At 43.6% G+C, this 20,399-nt stretch overlaps 1 protein-coding gene across 3 annotated transcripts in view; it reads left to right on the top strand.

The window, feature by feature from the left end:
* Positions 1–4,450, top strand: part of OGT (O-linked N-acetylglucosamine (GlcNAc) transferase) — a 32,017-nt gene extending 27,567 nt beyond the window's left edge. For all 3 annotated transcript variants that reach the window (XM_032393803.1, XM_032393802.1, XM_032393801.1), the window contains 3 exons: positions 361–613; positions 873–996; positions 4,246–4,450. In XM_032393803.1, the coding sequence (XP_032249694.1) occupies positions 361–613; positions 873–996; positions 4,246–4,420 (552 nt within the window). In that variant the 3' untranslated portion in view covers positions 4,421–4,450. The remainder of the gene's footprint in view (positions 1–360; positions 614–872; positions 997–4,245) is intronic.
* Positions 4,451–20,399: the final 15,949 nt, after the last annotated feature.

Raw genomic sequence — 20,399 nt, 5'->3', positions numbered from 1 at the left:
ATTTGTTGTGTCATGCTGGGGGATTTAAAAATTGAAATGGAAAATTTCTCGCTCATCGACAAAAACCACCATCAGTAACGATTCCCACAGGACACGGCTGCCTCAGATTTTGCCAATTAGTAACTTGTTTTGTGTCTTACGTCAGTCTTCTCTTTCTTTGAGCTCTGGGGACCGCTAAGCAGAACAGGCACCTATAATTGAGTTGATCTAAGTCATCTATGAGGGAAAGACAAAGTTCACAGTAGGCTGCTATCTGGGTGACAAGAATAGACTGGTAGAATTATTAGAGCTCTATGGGAGCCTTTCTTGAGAGGGGCAGAGCTGCTATTAAAAATTACTCTTTTATTTTCCCTGTTTTAGATTCTGAAGCGTGTTCCCAACAGTGTGCTGTGGCTGTTGCGGTTTCCAGCCGTAGGAGAACCAAATATTCAACAGTACGCGCAAAACATGGGCCTTCCCCAGAACCGTATCATATTCTCACCTGTTGCTCCTAAAGAGGAACATGTTAGGAGAGGCCAGCTGGCTGATGTCTGCCTGGACACTCCCCTCTGTAATGGACACACCACAGGGATGGATGTACTCTGGGCAGGAACACCCATGGTGACTATGCCAGGTGAGTTGCTCATAAATCATTGGAATCTTCCTTGTTCTTTTTAAAACCTGCTTTGGGGGAAACATTTTTTAGGTGAAATTATGTGGTACTAGAAGCGGCACTTAGGGCAAGGTGATAGGATAATGAGCTTTGTTCAAGTCTGAGCACTCTGCTCCATTCTTCTCATCTGCATTGTGTGGGTACTTAGCATAAATAACATTAATAACTGTGCTATTTACATTCTCAGATGTCCAGTTTGTTCTCTCTTTTTTTATTGCAGGAGAGACTCTTGCTTCTCGAGTTGCAGCTTCCCAGCTCACTTGTTTAGGTTGTCTTGAGCTTATTGCTAAAAATAGACAAGAATATGAAGACATAGCTGTGAAACTGGGAACTGACCTAGAATAGTAAGTAAACTTTTCTATGAACAAATTTTATGGTAAAGGAGATAGATAAGGAAAATTGGAGAGAATATAGATGTTACAAAATGAAATCATAAGTAAGGATAATATGAAATAAGTGATTTAGTTGTATGATCTCTAGATGAGAGAACTTTCTAAACTTCCATGAATGCCGTGACCAATAGGTGTGACTGTGTAAAGAGTAAATGGCTGAATAAAAGTGAATCAAGAAAATTAAAAGGCAAGCAAAGAGGGAAAGAAAATCTTTGTTTCTATGTCAAAGATACAGCTTGGCTATATAAAGACCGAAGAATATTCACATCTTAAATTCCTTAAAAGGAAACTAAACACGGAAATAAATGAACAGACAACTCACTGAAGTAGAAATACAAATGGTTAATAAGAAAAAGTTTCAACCTCTGTAGTAGAAATGTAAATATAAAATAACATTGTGGTATAGCCATTATTTGCCTAGAAAATAAAATATTTTTAGTATGATACCAGTGATGAGGGAGCATTGAGGTACTGGCCTTTTCATACCTTTCAGACAGTGAGTAAATTGGTACAACCCTTCCTCCAAGTTTTAAGAGCCTTAAAGAAAACAGCCAGACCTTTGACCCTGTTAGGGTACTACAGCTTCACTGGAGCAAGGGAAAAAAAACCAGCATAACTTCAGTGCCCTAAGTGGGTGGGAATTAGAGGGGTGGTGCTTAGATAAGCAATGCTTTAGCCATACAATGAAGTAGTGTTTATCTCTTAAATGAGGCTTTTCTTTGGGTGTTAGGGGTGATTTTTTTCTTTGTGTTTTTCTGAGAAGTAGCATATTCTAGAGAGTCAGACTGCCTGGGGGTTTGAATCCACGCTCTCCCACTTACAAGCTTTGTGACTTTGGGCAAGTTAGTCTCTGTGCCTTGCTTTTTCCATCTGTAAAATGGGGATGAATGATAGTACCTACCTTGCAGAGATGTGAGGATTAAAAAAGGTGTTCCATGTAAAGCACTTAACAAAAGTTTTTGGTAAGCATTCAGAAAATGTTCAGCATTTATTATTTTCAAAATTTTCTCCATTGAACATCATATACATCTAAGAAGAATGAGTGAAAATTTTGAGCTCAGCCATTAAAAAAATTAAGGTTTGTGTCCATCATTCCAGAGATAACTACAGTAAATATTTTAGTGTATTTAAAAAATTTTTTTGGAGCTTAGTTGATTTCCTACAATACTTCCCCCCCCAACATTTTGTTATAAAAATTTTCAATCTTATAACACTTCTCTATCTACTGCCTAGATTTTACCACTAACACTTCACTATCCTTGCTTTATGACATATCTGTCCGTCTATTTATCCCTTTATCCATCTAGCAATCCATCTTATTTGATACATTTTGCAGTAAATTGCAGACATCCGTACTCCTGAGTACTTCAGAATGGACATCGTTAACTAGAGTTTAATATTTATTTATTTTGGAGACAGAATTTATATACAGTGGAAGGCACAAATCTTAAATTTGAGTTTTGAGACCTACCTTTATAACCCAAACCCTGTAGCAGTATATAGAAACATTCTCATCATTCTAGAAAGTTCCTTCATGTTCCTTCTCAGTTCGTCCTCCACACCAACCATCAGGACAACTACCACTGTTGTAAATTTTTTTCCCCATAACTTAGTTTTGCCTTTCTAGAACGTTATACAAACCATACAGTATGCACTCTAAAGGTTTTTTTCACTTAGTATAATGTTGTGAGATTTATCCATGATGTTGGCTTATATCAGTACTTCATTCTTTTTTTTATTGCTGAGTAGTATTTCATTGTATGGATGTACCACAGTTCAACCATTCTCCCGTTGACATAGAGAACTTGGAAAAATAGAGCACAGAAGTAACGTTTATTTGGAAGGTAGCATTAATCTGGTCATGGTTGGGTTGAGGCCCACATAATGTGTAGCCATTTTACTAGTTCTGTCACAACAAATGTTCAAACTTTTTTTATTGCTTTTCAAAAATGCACAGGAGTGTTCCAGCTTCTCGCTCTAAAGTAGTAATTCTCTCCATAGAAGAAGAATCTCATGACAAATTATATATTCAGAAGAGGAATTGAGCAGTCTTTCCCCCTCTGTTCCCAGAAGAATTAATTGCTTTTCCCTATTTTGAACAGAACCATGGTCTTGGTGATACCGGGAACACTTTTTGTTAATATCTAAATAAGTAATTCACGTGTAAGTGGAAAATTATGGCAGTAGACGTAGTACGTTTCATATCCCCTGGGGTATTTTTCCTATTTCATTAAAATATTCATAAACTGAATACTTCATCTTACATTCGTGCCTTAGCTATTGTAAATGATGCCTCAGTGAACATCTGTGCATGGCCAGGTTTGCCTGCAACTCTCTTTCCTTTTGAATAGATTTAAAAGCGTTACTGATCAGAGGGTTGTGAACATTTAAGTTTCTTAACACACACATTGCTAAATCGCTTACGAAAAGGGTAAGCAGTGTACATTCCCACTGGTAGTACATAGGAATAGATACATGTGACTGCCAATTCTTCTGCTTATTTATTTATTTATTAAGATTTTATTTATTTATTTGAGAGAGAGAGCACAAGCCAGGGGCAGAGGCAGAGGGAAAGGGAGAAGCAGACTCCCCGCCGAGCAGGGAGCCCGACGCGGGGCTCGATCCCAGGACCCCGGGATCATGACCTGAGCTGAAGGCAGACGCTTAACTGACTGAGCCACCCAGGCGCCCGCCAATTCTTTCTTTCTTTCTTTTATTTAAAGATTTTATTTATTTGAGAGAGAGAATGAGATAGAGCATGAGAAGGGGGAGGGTCAGAGGGAGAAGCAGACTCCCTGCCGAGCAGGGAGCCCAATGCGGGACTCGAGCCTGGGATTCCAGGATCATGACCCAAGCTGAAGGCAGTCGTCCAACCAACTGAGCCACCCAGGTGCCCCCAGTTCTTTCTTTTAAAGGTAGAAGTGAGCTGAAATGGAGAAGGCATGGGATCTCGTGGATATACTTCTTTAGGAAAGAACTGAATATTTTCAGAGGACGTGGAGGCGACCTTGATTATAAGTGTCAGCATTATATGTGACCCTTCTTGTTCAGCGTTGAGGTCAGGTTGGCCAGTCGGAAGAGAAACCTGTGAAGTCCAGTCATGTATTTTACCACAAAGGTGACCGGGAATTTGTGAGGGGCTAGTTCTGAGTTTTTCTGCTCTGATTTGTAAACTTGGTTCTTTTTTTGTTTGTTACCTAGCCTGAAGAAAATTCGTGGCAAAGTCTGGAAGCAGAGAATATCTAGCCCTCTGTTCAACACCAAACAATACACAATGGAACTAGAGCGGCTCTATCTACAGATGTGGGAGCACTACGCAGCTGGCAACAAACCTGATCACATGATTAAGCCTGTTGAAGTCACTGAGTCGGCCTAAATAAAGACTGTATGCACAGGAGAATGCCCCTATACCTGAGCCTCAACCTTCTGGGGAAAGGGAACTAGATAACGTACTTTTTACTTATCTGTACGGTATCATGTTGCAGATGGGTGACAAACGATAATAGAATAGCACAGCCAGACTTGCTTCCTGCATGATAGGGAGAGACACAAGAGATGGGAAACTGCTGTTCCACAAGGAATCTCCACAGAATTTTGCAGCAACCAGGTGGTGCATAGGTCTGGAAGGTCTGATCTCCCTTGGTCTTCCATGGGATGGTTAGTGTGGAGGGGAGATATAGATTGTCCAGCCGTTTTGTGATTCCATGGATTGATTGAGTCTTCTGAATTTTTTTCTTTATATTTTGGGTATTGGAGCTTTTAAAAATGTTTGGTTTCAGGTATTTTTATTCATGTGAAGTGTATATGATTCTCTTGAGATAAGGTTTTAAGCTAAAATGTTGCTCCTTGTTTTAGTTTCTGAACTCTACAGATTAATGGGGACTTTGCTGGTGTAGTCTTTTTATAGGTTTTATAAACCACTTGAGCCTATATCAGTCGTTTTAGTGTCTGACCTAATGTTTGGAGCTATCAGTGCTTTGTTGGTTTAGATGATGACTCAAAATTTTTTTCTGGTCCGTTTCCCATTTCCTTCTCTTCCCTTCCCCTACTTTAAAGTTTCTCCTGTAACTCAGCTAACAAAACGAAGTCTGATTTTAAATATCCCAGAGTGTTTCTCTTGAACACATCATCTGGTGCCAAATGAAAATTCTTAGGAGTGATTATTAATTATGCAGGGCGTAGTTGTGGTACTGTCATTGATGATAATAATATAGATTTTTTTGGGCCTAGTTTTGACCTATTTCACCAGTGTTTTACCTTTGACTGCCCCTCTATGCTGCTTCCAAAAGTGATAGTGTGTGATAAGATTTTTACCTTCCTTTCTCAAGTTTTTTTTTTTTTTTTTAAGTGAGTCCTGTTCTTCCTATTTCTTTCAGCAGAAATGAAATCCCAGGTAAGTATAAGTATTCATGTATTTGATCAGTAAGTCACAGTTATCTTCAATACATTAAATAACTTTCATCAAAAAACATGTTAGAGGTAAAAAGCTCTGAAGGACCAGCTATGTAAATGAGTAATTATTTTTCAGACCTTCTTGGGTATTATATAATAACTGTCTTCTGGACTTGGTCTTGAAGTCTGTACGGATCAGCCTCAGTGGTAGCAAACGGCTTTGCTACTTGGTTTGGAGTACAAATTAGACTTTAGCCCTCCTGGAGCTTGAGTTCTTGGTATTAAAACCCATAGGAATAAAATTATTGAATTTCGACAAAGGATCGAGGGCTTGAGGCTTAAACAAGCCAACATATGAATATATGTTTTGTGTTGCTGTACTGTACTTAACGCTATCCAGTAACAGATAATTTTTTGTCTGCTAGTAGTGTTCTAGATTATAATGTCTTTCCAAAGCGCTGAGGCAGTGCACCTATTCTGTAGTTGCAGCTGATGCCTGAATGTATCCTAGCTGACAAATTATTGATTAATAAGAACTTGAATTTCTGAAAGATTCTTACTGTTAACCAAAATCGGAGCAAGGAGTCTCAAATGTAATTCTTGCCAGAATTACATGTTAATGAACTGTGTACCTTTTAACAATGTAAATCAAGAAACATCAGTTTAGGGATTTAATTTATTTTTTACCCGATTGAACTACCAGTCAAAGGTTGCCAGCATGGTTGCAGATAAACTGATGTTTGAAATTCACCAAACTACTTACTGTGGAATAGGAGAATAGACTTCCAGTGCCCTCAAGGCTGTGACCCTACAGCCATCTTACATAGCACATCATTCCTCCTATAGGGATGAACTTTTTTTCCTGGCACGAAAAGTAGCCGCTCTGGTTGAAGCTTTGCTTATTGTAATAGGCTTTTGTTTCCAGGTAACATGTCTGTGGAAGATTTAATTCTGAATAGAGATATAGATATTACTGGAAACTAATTGTTTTTTCTATTATACTCTGCTTTATCAAAAAAGTAAAACATTTAAATTGTGCTACAGAAATCCAGATGTTGTCTTGCGATCTTTAAACAATAAATGAATGATTTGCCCTTAATATGGTTGACGTATTTTGTGTTCTGTGAAATTGAGCATTGGACAGAATAACAGGGTCACCTGATGATGAAACTTCTGTTTGAATGCCTCCAAATGACTGGAGGACCACATTTCCCTAGTGGAGCTGTATGATCTTAAGAACTATTCTGTTTTCTCAGCCAGGTGTGGAAGAGGGGTGGGGTTGGGATCTGATCCATTAAGAGGTCGCTGAAGCCTGTGACTCCCAGCACACCTCTTCGTGATGGTTTTTGTTTGGCCTACGACTGCGACTGCTCTGGCTTCATCTACCGCTGTAGTCTTCCTCTTTGTGTGAACTGTTCATGTTCTGTGTGGTGGTTGAACTCAGCCACAGGTATGAGGGAGGGTATCAGTGCAGCGGGTACCAGAACAGGCTGTTTAGCTGCCTGTTTTCTCAGAGATGATAAATTGAGAAAAAAAATTTTCAATATAATTTCAGGGGTGCCTGGCTGGCTCAGTCTAGGTAGAGCATGCAACTTGATCTTGGGGCCGTGAGTTCAAGCCCCATATTGGGCATAGAGCTTTACATTAAAAAAATAAAATAATATTTCAGCTAATTTACCTCCCAAGCTCTGTGGGTTGTGCCCCTCAAAGCCCTGATGTGGATTGGTGTTTGTTTCCTAAAAGGTGGTGGGGGAAGAAAGGTGTCCGGTAGCCTATTCAAAGGTTCTCACCCCTACCCTTTGTATGTTAAGAATCTGCCTTCCATCCTTTGCAGTCCACTTCAGTTCCTCCTGCCTAAACGCTAAAGGAGTTGCTTGTGCATCTGGAATAAGCTTGGGTTAACATGATTCGATTCCAGTCCTAACCCACTTTTTACTTGAAGCCCATGCTTCTTAATATTAACCACCGCTAACATTCAGGTTCTTTGCCCAAACCTCTGAGGCACGCAGTTATGTAACCCCCATTTTTATAGAAGGGGCTTGTAGAGGTAAACTTTGAAGTTTGTTGTAGAGATCAGGGTTATAATGATAAGCCCCTTTTATCCAATTCCCAATCCATTCAGAAAGTACCTTTCTATATGTAGGCAGTTTGGTGCTTAAGAGTTTAGATTTTTTTTTTAAGATTGATTTTATTTATTTGAGAGGGAGAGGGAGAACGCACGAGCGGGGGGATGGGCGGGAGAGGGAGAAGCAGGCTCCCCGCTGAGCAGGGAGCCCGATTTTCGGGGGCGGGGGGCTTGCTCCCAGGACCATGACCTGAGCGAAGGCAGACGCTTAACCACCGGAGCCAGTCAGCCGTCTCTTAAGATTTTATTTTTGAGTAATCTGTAACCCGGGGCTCGAACTCCGGTGCGGCGCTGCTGGAGTTTGAATCCCAGCGCTGGCGCTTTCTAGCCATGTGATCTTTGTAAAATGAGTGGTTAACATTGTCTACTTTTTAAAGTGTCTTAAAGATTAAATCCACATAAAACACTTGGAACAGTGCCCAGCATGAAGTAAACACAATATTATTAATATCTTTAAATGCAGAGGTTTTATTTGTGTTCTGTTGGCCACATACTTAAATCATGAAACGTACCAGTGTCTGCCGGAGAAACGGCACCGTCTAGGAAGCATTTACTTCCCCGGTTTTTCTTGGTGTGTTCGGAGCGAGTGCCAAAAAGCTTCAAGTAACCAACCCCTCTATCTCCAGGGTTTGGAGGGTTCTGGAAGCAAGCGTCATAGTTCAGTGTTGCCAGGCACTGTCGGATTGATGCCTTGTTCTTACCTAGGGGTCTAGGTGGCCTGCCCCCAGCCCCCAGCCCCCCTAGCTCAGAGTAGTTGCGGGGGGGGGGGGTGGCAGGCAAACAGGCTTAGAGGTTTGGGCGATTCCGGCAAGGAACGGAGCTTGCTTATCCACATTCTCACAAAGATGAAACTTGGAGATTCAGCCCAGTTCTTCCCTGTCACCCAGAGTTAATTTGGGCATCGGCAAACTACAGAAACCGGCTCGGGTACCAGAGCTCTGCATGAAATGGCGCTTTCCGTGACAAGCAGCACCCGTGGAAGTGATAGACCTGACTCCGGAAGCACTGCGGCTGGGCGCCAAATTTGAGTTCCTAGCCGCGAAGTTTAAATTTGCCCCGTGAGCATCCTGTGATAGGTGGGTACGGGGAGCACGAGAACGCGTCAGTTCCTATCTCCCCCTTCCGTGGAGCCCGGGCTCTATAAAAGGTCTCCCGCCTGGCGTCGCCTCGCAGTTGCTCAGGAGCTCCCACACCGTGCACGGCCGGTTGGAGGTGAGCAACGATCGGCCACGCTAGAGGCAGCCGGAGCAGGTAGGCGCTGGTGGGGCTGAAGTGGGGTACTGAAGCGGGAACGGTCTTGAAGCTCAGCCTAGTCGAGCGGACTTAATTAAAATCAGGACTACCACATGCCCTGACTGACCGTGAACCTTGGGACAGAAATTCTGGCAAAATATTTTGCCGGCTTCCACTTTTAAAAAAGGCTTTTGGAAGAAGCAATTTTAATTTTTTTTTAGCGATATTAACTCCGCTAAAGCAAAGATGAGGAATGGGGGCGTGGAGATCCCAGTGGGGGCATGAGGGAGAAGGGGCCTGGGGGAGGTGGCTTGCCGTTGGGGGGTCGTCTAGGCCTGAGCAGTGGAAGGAGGACTAGCTGAGATTGCGGCGTGGGGGTGTTAGATGCCTGATCCGGGAAGGCCGTTGGGCAGATTGAGGTCAGAATAGGGGGTGGTAATGTGGGCAAATGGAGGGTGGGTAGGAGTGCATGTGGGGGGTGGGGGGTGTCTGATCCGCTAGCTGAGGTGAGAGGGTTGTAAGGGCCCGGTGAGTGGAGGTTTTGAGGCCGGATTGGTGTAGGACTGTGAGGGGGGGCAGGGTGGCTGGGGGCGGGAGCTGGGAGGGGTGTCTGGGCCTGTGGGTATAAGACCTGGGATTGTGAGGGAGGAGGGGGAGCCGGGGGGGGGGGGGGGGGTGGTGAGTGGCAGTGTCGAGGCCTGATTGGTGCAAGACTGGTTGGGGGCAGGGTCTGGGCCTCTTGGTCCAAGACTTCCTGGGGTTGGGGGAGGTGGAGGGGGTGTGGGGGAGGGTGAGTGGCGGTGTCGAGGCCTGATTGGTGCAAGACTGGCTGGGGGCGGAGCCTGGGCCTGGTGGTCTGACTTCCTGGGGGGGGGGGGGGGGGGGGGGGGGTGGGGGGGGGTGAGCGGCGGTGTTGAGGCCTGATTGGTGCAAGATTGGCTGGGGGTAGGGTCTGGGCCTGTTGGTCTAAGACCTCGTGGGGTTGGTGGAGGTGTCGAGACCTGACTGTGCAAGATTGATTGGTGTCGGAAGTGTTGGAGGTGGGGTCTGGGCCTGCTGGTCTAAGACCTCGTGGGTTGGGGGAGGTGCAGGCGGGAGGGTGGGGGTGGCGAGTGGTTTCGAGACCCGATTGGTGCAAGATTGGTTGGCGGCAGAAGTGTTGGGGGTGGGGTCTGGGCCTAGCGGTGTAAGGCCTGGTGGGGTTGGGGGAGGTGCAAGCGGGAGGGTGGGGGTGGCGAGTGGAGGTGTCGAGACCTGATTGGTGCAAGATTGGCTGGCGGCAGAGGTGTTGGGGGCGGGGTCTGGGCCTGTCGGTGTAAGGTCTCCTGGGGACCAGAAGGGGGCGCAGGGGGGTGGGGGCGGGGGTGAGTGGAGGTTTTGAGGCCTGATTGGTGCAAGATTGGCTGGCTGCGGAAGTTTGGGGGGCGGGGTATGGGCCTGTTGGTGTAAGGCCTCCTGGGGACCAGAGGGGGGAGCGTGGGGGCGAGGGTGAGTGGAGGTTTCAAGGCCATATTCATGCAAGACAGGCTGAGGCAGAAAGCGAGTATACGGAGATAAAGGCATGGGGGGAGGGTGGAGAACGGTTGGGGGTGGGGGTGACCTGATCCCGTGTAAGACCAGCGGGAGGTGCGTACTGTAGGGGGATGGGGAGAGTAGAGGTTGGATAGCGGTATGTAGTGGCCTGGTCTGTGTAAGACTGCCTGGGAATAGGAGTAGAGAGGTGGAGGGGTGGCGGAGTAGAGGGGTCAAAGCCTGATAGGTGGAAGACTTCTGGGGCTTAAGGCAGGAGTAGGGAGAGTACAGGTGTGGGGAGAGTGGCGGGCCAGCAGGGATGTGGGGAGTGGGAATCCCTTTTGAGAGAAGCTGTCCCTGGGCCAGGGACTGAATAGGAGTTAGTGCATTATAAATCCTTACAATGGGGAGAAAATTTCTCTGGGGGTTAATAAATGAATGATTGGATTGTTCTTGCACATCTTATAATGTGGTGGTTGAGGTGGCCACCATGTGCTTTGGGCTTTCTGACTGATCTGCAAAGAACCTTTGCGGGGCATGGTGAGAGAGGGTGTCTCTCTAGTTTTCTCCATCCAGGAAAAGCCTGCAACAAACATTTAAATACGTCTCGTTTTGCAGAGCAAAGCTTTGGCCTAAAATTAGGGTGAGTAAGCGGCTCAAAAGATAAATGCAGATTGTAGAAATGTTGGTTCTTGGGGCACCTGGGTGGCTCAGTTGGTTAAGTGCTGGACTCTTGATCTCAGCTCAGATCTTGGTATCAGGGTCGTGAGTTCAAACCCCCCTGCACTGGGCTCCATGCTGGGCATGGGGCCTACTAAAAAAAGAAAAAAGAAAAGAAATGTTGGTTCTGGGTTTTGGTTTTCTTTAAAGAGTGTATTTTTGTCTTGACTATAGACATGGACATGTCGGAAGAAGCAGCTGGCCAGTCTAAGATCCAGGATGATGATTGGTGAGACTTGAAAAATTGTTTTCTTTTAGTTTAGTCCTTCTTGTGTTGGCAAAATGACTTTCTCAAAAAGCATATGTTTCTTTCATTTCGAGTTTGCAGAGTTAGTCATAAAATGAGAATTGTAAAAGGGATCTTAGAATCATATAGGAGTCCAGCCTCTTACTCAGTGCACGAATCCTCTATATAACGTCTCTCTCAGTGGCCAGGAGCATACAACTCCATGAAGCCACACAGTGCATTGTTGAATATGTGTAATTTCTAGAAAGTTCTTCATTCTAATGAACTTAAAACTTAGGTTACTTCCATCCCATTGATCACAGTGCTGCCCTCTAGAGGTACACAGATGAAGTGTTTTTCTTCTCCATGATAAGGGGGTATTTTAAGATAGTTGTCTCATCTCTTAAGTCTTCTCTCTCCTGGAACACTGCCCTGATTGCCTCCTTCACAGATAAGCGTGTAAGCATATAATATGGGAGAAAGTAGAAACCATAGAACAGAGAGTCTGGAAATAGACCCAAATACCCAAATGTGAAAATTGAGTTCATGATTAAAAAATGACATTTCAAATCAGTGGGGAAAAGATGGATTCATCAACAAATAATTTGAAGATAATTGGCTAACCATTTGGAAAAAAATAAGAATTGGATTCTTACCTCCTCTCTCCTTACAACAAAAGAAATGACACATGGATAAAATATTTAAAAATAAAAAAGGAAATCATTTAAAAATGTTAGAAAACAGGTGGATTTCGTTTCTAATAATTTTGGAGTGGGGGAAGCCTCAGTTTGATATCAAACAAAAGTATAAAAATGACAAACTGGAAAAGTATTCACATTACTCGTGATAAAAGGCTATTTTTCTTAATCTACAAAGAACTTTTACAGGTCAACAATTAAAAAAAGGTGAACCACACACATGAAAACTGGGCAAAAGATATCAGAAGGTAGTTCTTAGGAACAGTTGACCCATAGACATTAAAATTTATTCAGCTTTACATTACTTATATATGAAGAAATGAAAAAAATTTTCATGAGATACCATTTTTCATAGATCAGATTGGCAAAGATTAAAAAAATTGGTAATAACTGGAGTTGGCAAATTTGTAGGAGAACAGGCAATTTCTTATAGCCATCGTGGGAATATAAATTGGAGCAACCTTTTTGGAGGGCAATCTGGAAATATCCACATTGTAAATGCCCATGTCCTTTGACCCAGTAATTACTAGGACTTTTTCTTTCCCTGTTAGAACAATTTTATTTAATTTCTGTGTGTGTGTGTGTATATATATATATATATATTCACATATACTGAAATGCATAAATGTGGTTATGTCATACATTCTTTCTGTGTATTCACTCTTACTTGTTCTTGACTCCTTTGCCCCTTCTCCCATGTCCCTTTTCCCTATAACTCATTTATTTCATCACATATGGACATTTACAGGCTGATTTGGTCTTTGTTCAGTTCTGGGGAAGAAGGATGAATGACTTAATTACTAGTCCACAGAGAAATACATACAAGGATGTTCATTGCAGCATTGTTTGTAATAGCACAAATTTGGAAAGAGTTTAAGTGTCCTAAGGGTGTAGTTGAATGGATTATGGTTCATCCAAAAAAGTGTGGTAAGAAATGTTGTTCTGGTAACGGAAAGTTAAAGTTAAACATGAAGTTAAAAACCACCAGTGGCTGAACAATCCATGTAGCACAATACTACATATTTTAAAAGATGTGTGCACTTGACTTGTGCTGGTATGTGCTTATGTTTAAGAGCTTTCTAGAAGAATAAATAAGACACATTGTTTATTGCTGGTGAGTGGGACTCTTGGAGGAACAGGGACAAAGTGTTCCTCTCCCTCACTCCTCTTTTCAGTGTTCTTTATCACTCAGAAAGCTATCTGGTGAACATAACATTGATAGTCAATAAAATGGAAGGGGGGATTAGCAAAAGAATGCAGCAAACGAACATTGGAAAATACACATCTTAAGTAATAAAAAGAAATGCGAATTTCAATGTTATTTACCTACTAAATGAGCAAATGAAAAAAATTATCCTATTATAGTAATGTTGAACTGTACACTGCTCTAACCCTTTGGAAACGATTAAGCAAATGTACCAAGAGCTATAAAATTGGTCATACCTTTGATGAATTTGACTTTTGGGAATTAACTTTGGGGAGATCCACTTTATAAAAGTAATTGAATGCACAAAGATGCTCGTTGCAGCATTCAACTGAAAAATTAATGTGTGTTATCAAAAATGCAGAGGGTAAAATTCCAAGCTCTCTCCCTGACCCTCAGTCACTTGCCCCAAATAGTGCCCTGGGTGGGTGGTTGGCATTAGTTCTCCTGAGAAGTAAACAGGCAGTCTGCTTTATTAGCCCCTTGCAAATCTGGTTAACAGGAGTCCTTCCTCTAGCATTTGATGAAGCATTGAGAGACCCCAGTTCCGGAAGCTACAGCTGCGAAGACCAGATCCTAGAGTTCTGGGTGGAAGATGGCTCTTGAGGCTGGATAGTGACCGGCCAGGCTCTCCACCCACCCTCGCTGCAAGTCGGGACCATTAACGTTTCAAGATCTGGGCACTGTGTTTTCATCAGTGCAGATGATGCTGTTTTTTTGTGTGTTCGTTTTTACTTTGGGCTCACTCTGTACCTCACATAACCTTCACATAAGGTTCACATAAACTGGTCATGTGTAATTTTTTAAATGGAGAACGTTTAAAGAGATTTTTAAATGGTGAGATCTCGTAGGCAAAGTCTTTTAAAAACAAGGTTCCTCGGGGGTGTGAGTGGGAGGGTGGAAAATAATAAAAGGGGTCCTCGGAACCACTTTTTGAGATTCGTTCATTCTATTATTCAGCCAGATAGTCGAGTACTGACTTTGCACTGAACAGTGTGAAACAGGTATATTTCCAAATCCTTGTATGGTTTACTGTCTGGGATGGGAGATAGAAACATGTAAGCAAGCAGTTACGGTGTAGTGTGATAAATGCTGTGATGTGGGAGAGGTATGTGATCCTGTAGGAGGGCAGACATTATCTTATTTTTCACAGTAGCCCTATGAGATAAGTGGTTCTTTTTTTTAAAGATGTATTTATTTTAGAGAGAGAGTGGGGGGAGGAGCAGAGGGAGAGGGAGAGAGAAAGAATCTCAAGCAGACACCTCACTGAGCGCAGAGCCCAACAGGGGCTCGATCTCAACGACCCCAAGAGCATGACCTGAGCCGAAATTAAGAGCTTAACTGACTGAGCCACCCAGGCACCCAAATTCTGAGACTTTTTTCCCACAGTTTCGAAATTGGGATCCATCACACATTTGATAGCATGTCATCCCTTCCTAGTGTTTTTTTTTTTCTTTCTTAGAGGTACATAGGTCTTAGATGAGATGGAATGTATTCTAGAAGTAGAGCCAACAGGTTTTGCTGATGGATTGGATGTGGGAGGTGAGCGAAAAAGAGAGGAATCAAGGATGACTCCTCTAAGTTTTTGGTTTGCGTTACTGGGTGGATGGTGGTGCCATTGACCGAGATTGGTAAGTCTCCTGTAGGAACAGGATTGAGGGAGGAAATCAAGAATTCTGTACTGGCTATGTGACGTTTCAAATGCTTAGTAAATGTCCAAGAGGTCACGCAAACAGTTGGAGCTCAGTGAAGAGTTTGAGGCTGGAAATAGAAAATTGGGGGATTTGGGGTCTTAGGATAGTAGAATGAATGATCCAGGAGAGAGGGGACAATAGTGCAACACAGAATGGAAAATTGCAGGAATAAAATCCTTGAGAAGGCGGGAGGGGGATGAGATCCAAAGTGCAGGGGAGGGTTTGGCCAGAGACAGGGGTAAGAACATTGTGTTCATTGTTAACTGTAAAGACATAAGAGAATCGGGTGTAGTTGCAGATAGGACAGTAGATTCCCTGGTGGGAGGACGAGGCAGTTCCTGTCTGATGGCTTTATTTTCCCGGTGACTTATGAGACAAGGTCGTTAACAGAGTGAAGGAGGTTTCCACAGTTTGAAGGCAGAAGGACGGCTGAAATGCACAATGCAAGGGGGAGGAGACTGGTTTTCATTGATCAGCCAAAGCCCAGTTAGTAGGCTCTGGTGGCCTGGCCACTGACTAGCCTTTTTTCAGCCCAAGATGCGTGGTTTTGTTAATACTACAAGATGGATGAGCAGAAATACCATATTTTAAAAATTACCAGGGGCGCCTGAGTGTCTCAGTCAGTTGAGCCTCCAACTCTTGGTTTCAGCTCAGGTTATGATCTCAGGGTCCTGGGATCGATCCCCACGTCGGGCTCTGTGCTCAACGTGGAGCCTGCTTAAGATTCTCTTCTCCCTCTGCCCCTCTCCCCCCCCTCACCATGCGCACACACTCTCTCAAATATATAGATAAATAAAATCTTTAAAGAAAGAGAACCAAGGTCACGTTTTGACCCGTACCTGGGAAACCTTACACCCAGCAAGAGTTTTCTTTGCTGATTAAGAAAAAATTTTGGTGCTGAAGCCAATAATACATTATATGTTAACTAATTAAATTTAAATTTTAAGTAATTGGAAAAAATTTGACGTCTACTCCTGAGTAAGTCCAGTGTACAGTGACAGATACATGAACAGGAAATTGAACCAAGGGGGTGAGTCAGCATGTGTCTTGAAAAACTGAAAAATATTATCGATCCAATATTATAACCCAATATAAAAATATTATCAATCCAATATATTATCAATCTAATAACCAACCTCAAGGTTAAAATGAATGCCCTGAAGAAGTGGTGAAAGTTAACTTGATATATGTAAGACCTTATACATAAATCCTTATAACTATTAGGTTCACCTTTAGCACTTCTGGTTTCCTCTCTGAGCTCTGTGTCACGCAAACTAATGCTAAGATAACCTGTGGTTAGGTCCAAGATTGTAGCCCGGTGCATTATTGGGGGGCAGAGAAGCAAGAGGTCCCAGCACCATGGTTCACTGCGGGGAGCAGCTGTAGCTGGGCAATCACCCTTCGTTTGCTTCCTAAGAAATGGATTTCAGCATTTGCCCATTTAGCCAGACAGCAGTCCCAATAAGTAGGCCCTCTTCAAGCCAGTAAAGCCCTAAAAGGTGTCCTCCTTGCTCTTTTGTCCTTCTGATTTTTAGCTGTAATCTCTTCATCCTCGAGTCCTTTCACGTGTGGCCCCTTTCTCAGAATTCACTTTCATACCTTTCTTTTCCTCTTTTTCTTAAAGATTTATTTAGTTATTTTAGAGACAGAGAGAGTGGGGATGGGGAGGAGCAGAGGGAGAGAGAGAGAGAGAATCTCCGGCAGACTCCCCACTGAGCATGGCGCTCGACTCATGGGCCGGATCTCACGACCCTGAGATCATGACCTGAGCCGAAACCAAGAGTTGGACGCTTTTTTTTTTTTTTTTAAGATTTTATTTATTTATTTGACAGAGAGAGACACAGCGAGAGAGGGAACACAAGCAGCGGGAGCGGCAGAGGGAGAAGCAGGCTCCCCGCGGAGCAGGGAGCCCGAGGCTGGACTTGAGCCCAGGACCCTGGGATCATGACCTGAGCCAAAGGCAGATGCTTAACGACTGAGCCACCCAGGCGCCTCCTCACTTTCATGTCTTTAAATAGAAATAAATCACTTGGCACAAAACAGGCTTCTCGCTGGTGCTGATGGTACTCAACTAACATTCTTCCCCTGTCTTCGATTCTGCGGTAAAGACTGAGCAGCTTGTTGCTCCTAATTTTTCTTCACCTCCTCTACTGTGATCTTAATTTCATAACTCCCTAAAACTTTTTATGCGTATCAGAAAGTCTGACGTGAGATTCTGCCTGTGGGCTTGCATACACTATGTTTAGTGGCCTGCCTTTATAACAGTGTGTATCTCATTTTTTGCAGTTGCATTCTTACTGTGGACTCAAGCGGTGATGAAGAATTTGAGCCCTGTAAGTAGCGTCCCCCCAAAGCAGTAATTTCCATTTCAAGGCGTAACTTAACCCTGTCTTTGTGGAGATGACTGAAACGTGGTTTGGGACAGCTGGTGTGAGCGGGTCCTGGGTTTGTCTCCTCTAGGGACTCTCTCCAGATTGATGAGACAAAGACCATTTCCCTGCTGTTAGGAGCAGAGACAGTTCTTTGGGCTTGTTTTGCAGTTTCCTACCTTGACCTTTTTCATGCTAGGCCTCCTGACTTTTATTTCCTCTCTAGCTCACATGGGGCAGGGTGGGGGGTATATAAGTCTCCCATGGATTTTAACCAGCCCTAACTTCTGGACTTGGGCTTGAGGGAGTTAAAGATGTGGGTAACCAGGTTTTTATCCTCCTTCAGATGCTTCCTGAGACCCTTTTTCTTTCTCTGATTTAGTTGGAACCAAAAAGAAGGGGCAGAAAGGGAACACGAGGTGAGTAGGAAAATTAGCGAAATTTGACGTTTGTTGAAGAATGATGTTGTGGGTAAGAAGTTTTATGAATGAACGTCACATTTCCTCTCTGAGCACTATGTTCAGGGTCATAGTGGGTATCTGATCTCACAGCCAGATTCAAAGTATTAGATCTTTATGCCAGGCCCATTATCTAATTGGTCAGTTTCTTCCTCGGAATGTCTTTGTGATTGATTCGTCCTCTAATTTCCACTCTCCACTCTTCAGGCCCTTATAGGCCCACGTGCCAGACTGTAGGAGGTGCTAAGAAAATTGACTGGAATAAATCCAAAATAGGATGTTAGTTAACTGATGTTTCCACGTTGACTCCTTGAATTACCGTAGTGGGTTTGTTGAGGTATGATTTACATAATTAATGGCAAAGTTCACCCTTTTAGGTGTACGGTTTGATGAAATTTGACAAAGCTATATGGTAGTGTAAACATTACCACAATCAGAGAGGCGATGCAGGATATTTTCCTCACTGTCATTTACATTTTATTTTATTCTTTAATTTTTAAAAAAGTTTTGTGCTTTGACAATACTTTTATTTTTATCTTTATTTATTTATTTTTGTGAGTAAAGCAATAGAAGTTTATTAAGTGAAGACAGAAAAAGCTCTCAAGAGTGAGAGGACTCCCCACAGGGTTGCCCTTTATTTTTATTTTTTATTTTCATCTTTTTTAAGACTATTTTTTTTTAAGCTACACACAATGTGGGGCTTGAACTTACAACCCCAAGATCAAGAGTCACTCGCTCCTCCGACTGAGCCAGCCAGGTGCCTCTACAGTACTTTTTGTTTGTAATTTTTTAATTTTTAATTTTAATTCCAACATAGTTAACATACGGTGTAATATTAGTTTCAGGGGTACAGTGTAGTGAGTTGGACTTCCATATGTCACCCGGTGCTCATCACATTTGTCATTTACATTTCAAATGCTTTATCGTGGTTTCTTAGTGGTTTCCAGTGTTATACATAATAAAGTCCTTATTTGATAATACATTTAAATATCCCATTTTTAAATGGAAAAATTGGTTTCTTCCTGCCTCCACTAGATAGATGTCGAACAAATACGTTGAGAAAATCTGTTTTAATGGGCCTGCTGGGAATGCCCACAGGTCTTGGTCCAGTCCCTGGAAGCTACTATAGTGGGATATTGGAGGAAGGGTGGAACTGGGGAGGAAGGGGAAGAGTTCAGTTTTGGGCATGTGGAAGTGGAGGGGCCCATAGGCAGGGCCGATACTCAAGACATTTAACGACCAGTAGAGTACAGATGGGGACAGTCAGGATGACTGCCCGACCCGTCGGAACAGACCCCATCAGTAAACAGCGGCTAAGGCTATTCCTGAGCGTGCTGCCAGTCAGCCCTACCCATAGGATATCCAGGTAGGAAGCTGGAACTGTGGAGCTGGAAGTCAGGTGCATGGTTGGGCTGGATATAATGGCTTGTGCTGGCGGATAGGTGACGGCCATGCAGTCCTTAGGAATTGATTAACTTGGTGTGAAGGCACTGTGGAGAAAGCCTGGGAGTGAGCTGAGGAGGAGCGGTGAGTGAGAAGGAGTGGATGGAGGGCGGGAAGAGAACCGAAACGGAACAGTAACTTGGAAATCCAGAAAAGAGTTTTCAGGAGGGAATGACCAACAGGAGAGCCAAGGCCCCTCAACCTGGCAGCTTAAACGTGGTGAAGATGAAAAACGGAAAACCAGGAACAACGATTGAGTAGTTCCAAAGAAGGGGAACAGAGTTACTGTGGGGAATAAGCCAACAGAACATTTCCAGGTGCTCATGTTCATGGTAGAGGAGTCAGGAAAGGCTGTGAACAGAAGACCGTGGTGCTGACGTTTCTCTTTTGTTTTTTCCCTGTCTCCTCACTCAGCTATGTGGTGATTGACTCGGACTCTGAAGACGAATACTGCAGTGATAAAGTCAGAGCTCACATATCTGACATAAGCCGCGAAGGCAAGTATACTAGTAACCGAGGGAAGTAGCTGAGCTTGCAGCCCCATCACGTGGTGGCGTCGGGTTACGCGTCAGCAAACGTTTGATTCCGGCACCCGCTTAGGAGCAGGTGCCGCCATTTCTTCCCTCGTGGGTGCTGGATGTGGTTATGGCCCGATTCCCCACACACACCCCCTCCCTGGTGAATTTCCAAAGACAGCAGCAACTGTTCTCGGCGCTTTAGACCTTGACCATCCCCCTCCATAGAGTTCTGACCTACCTATATATAGGGTCCCCCCCCAACCTATACATAGGGACCGGGGAGGGAAGAAAGTCAGGAACTGACACTAGGAAGGTATGAACGCTACTCTGCTACTCCCCCCCCCCCCCCCCCAGTCCCTGCCACTCTTTTCCTCCTTCTCTGTGTGTGGGAATGACAGAGAGGGAAGGTGAGAGGCTTGGGCTCATTCTTTCCAGCCTGGTGGAGACTTAGGTGGGTGATGGTGCTGAGTCAGCCCACAGTGACTTCGGGGAACCCTTGGTTTCTCCAGCTAGCTGTGAGTCTTTGCCTTTCACCATTCTCCGCCTATTTTCTAGAGATTTCTGTTCTTCTCAGAGCCCATCGCCCACAGCTGATCTTTGCACCTTTGGCTTCAGAGGCTCTTTTAAAAACCTTTCCAGAGGCATGGAGCTATACTCGTAGTTCAGAACCTGTTCAGTGGGGGTGAAACGTAGGAAGACTAGGAGCTTCTTTTTTTTTTTTTTTTTTAAGATTTTATTTATTTAATTATTTGAGAGAGAGCGA

The sequence above is a fragment of the Phoca vitulina genome, unplaced genomic scaffold (assembly GCF_004348235.1).
Source record: "Phoca vitulina isolate PV1807 unplaced genomic scaffold, GSC_HSeal_1.0 scaffold77, whole genome shotgun sequence".
NCBI lineage: Eukaryota > Metazoa > Chordata > Mammalia > Carnivora > Phocidae > Phoca > Phoca vitulina.
The sequence above is the reverse complement of the archived record's forward strand: the minus strand, read 5'-3'. Positions and strand labels throughout refer to the sequence as shown.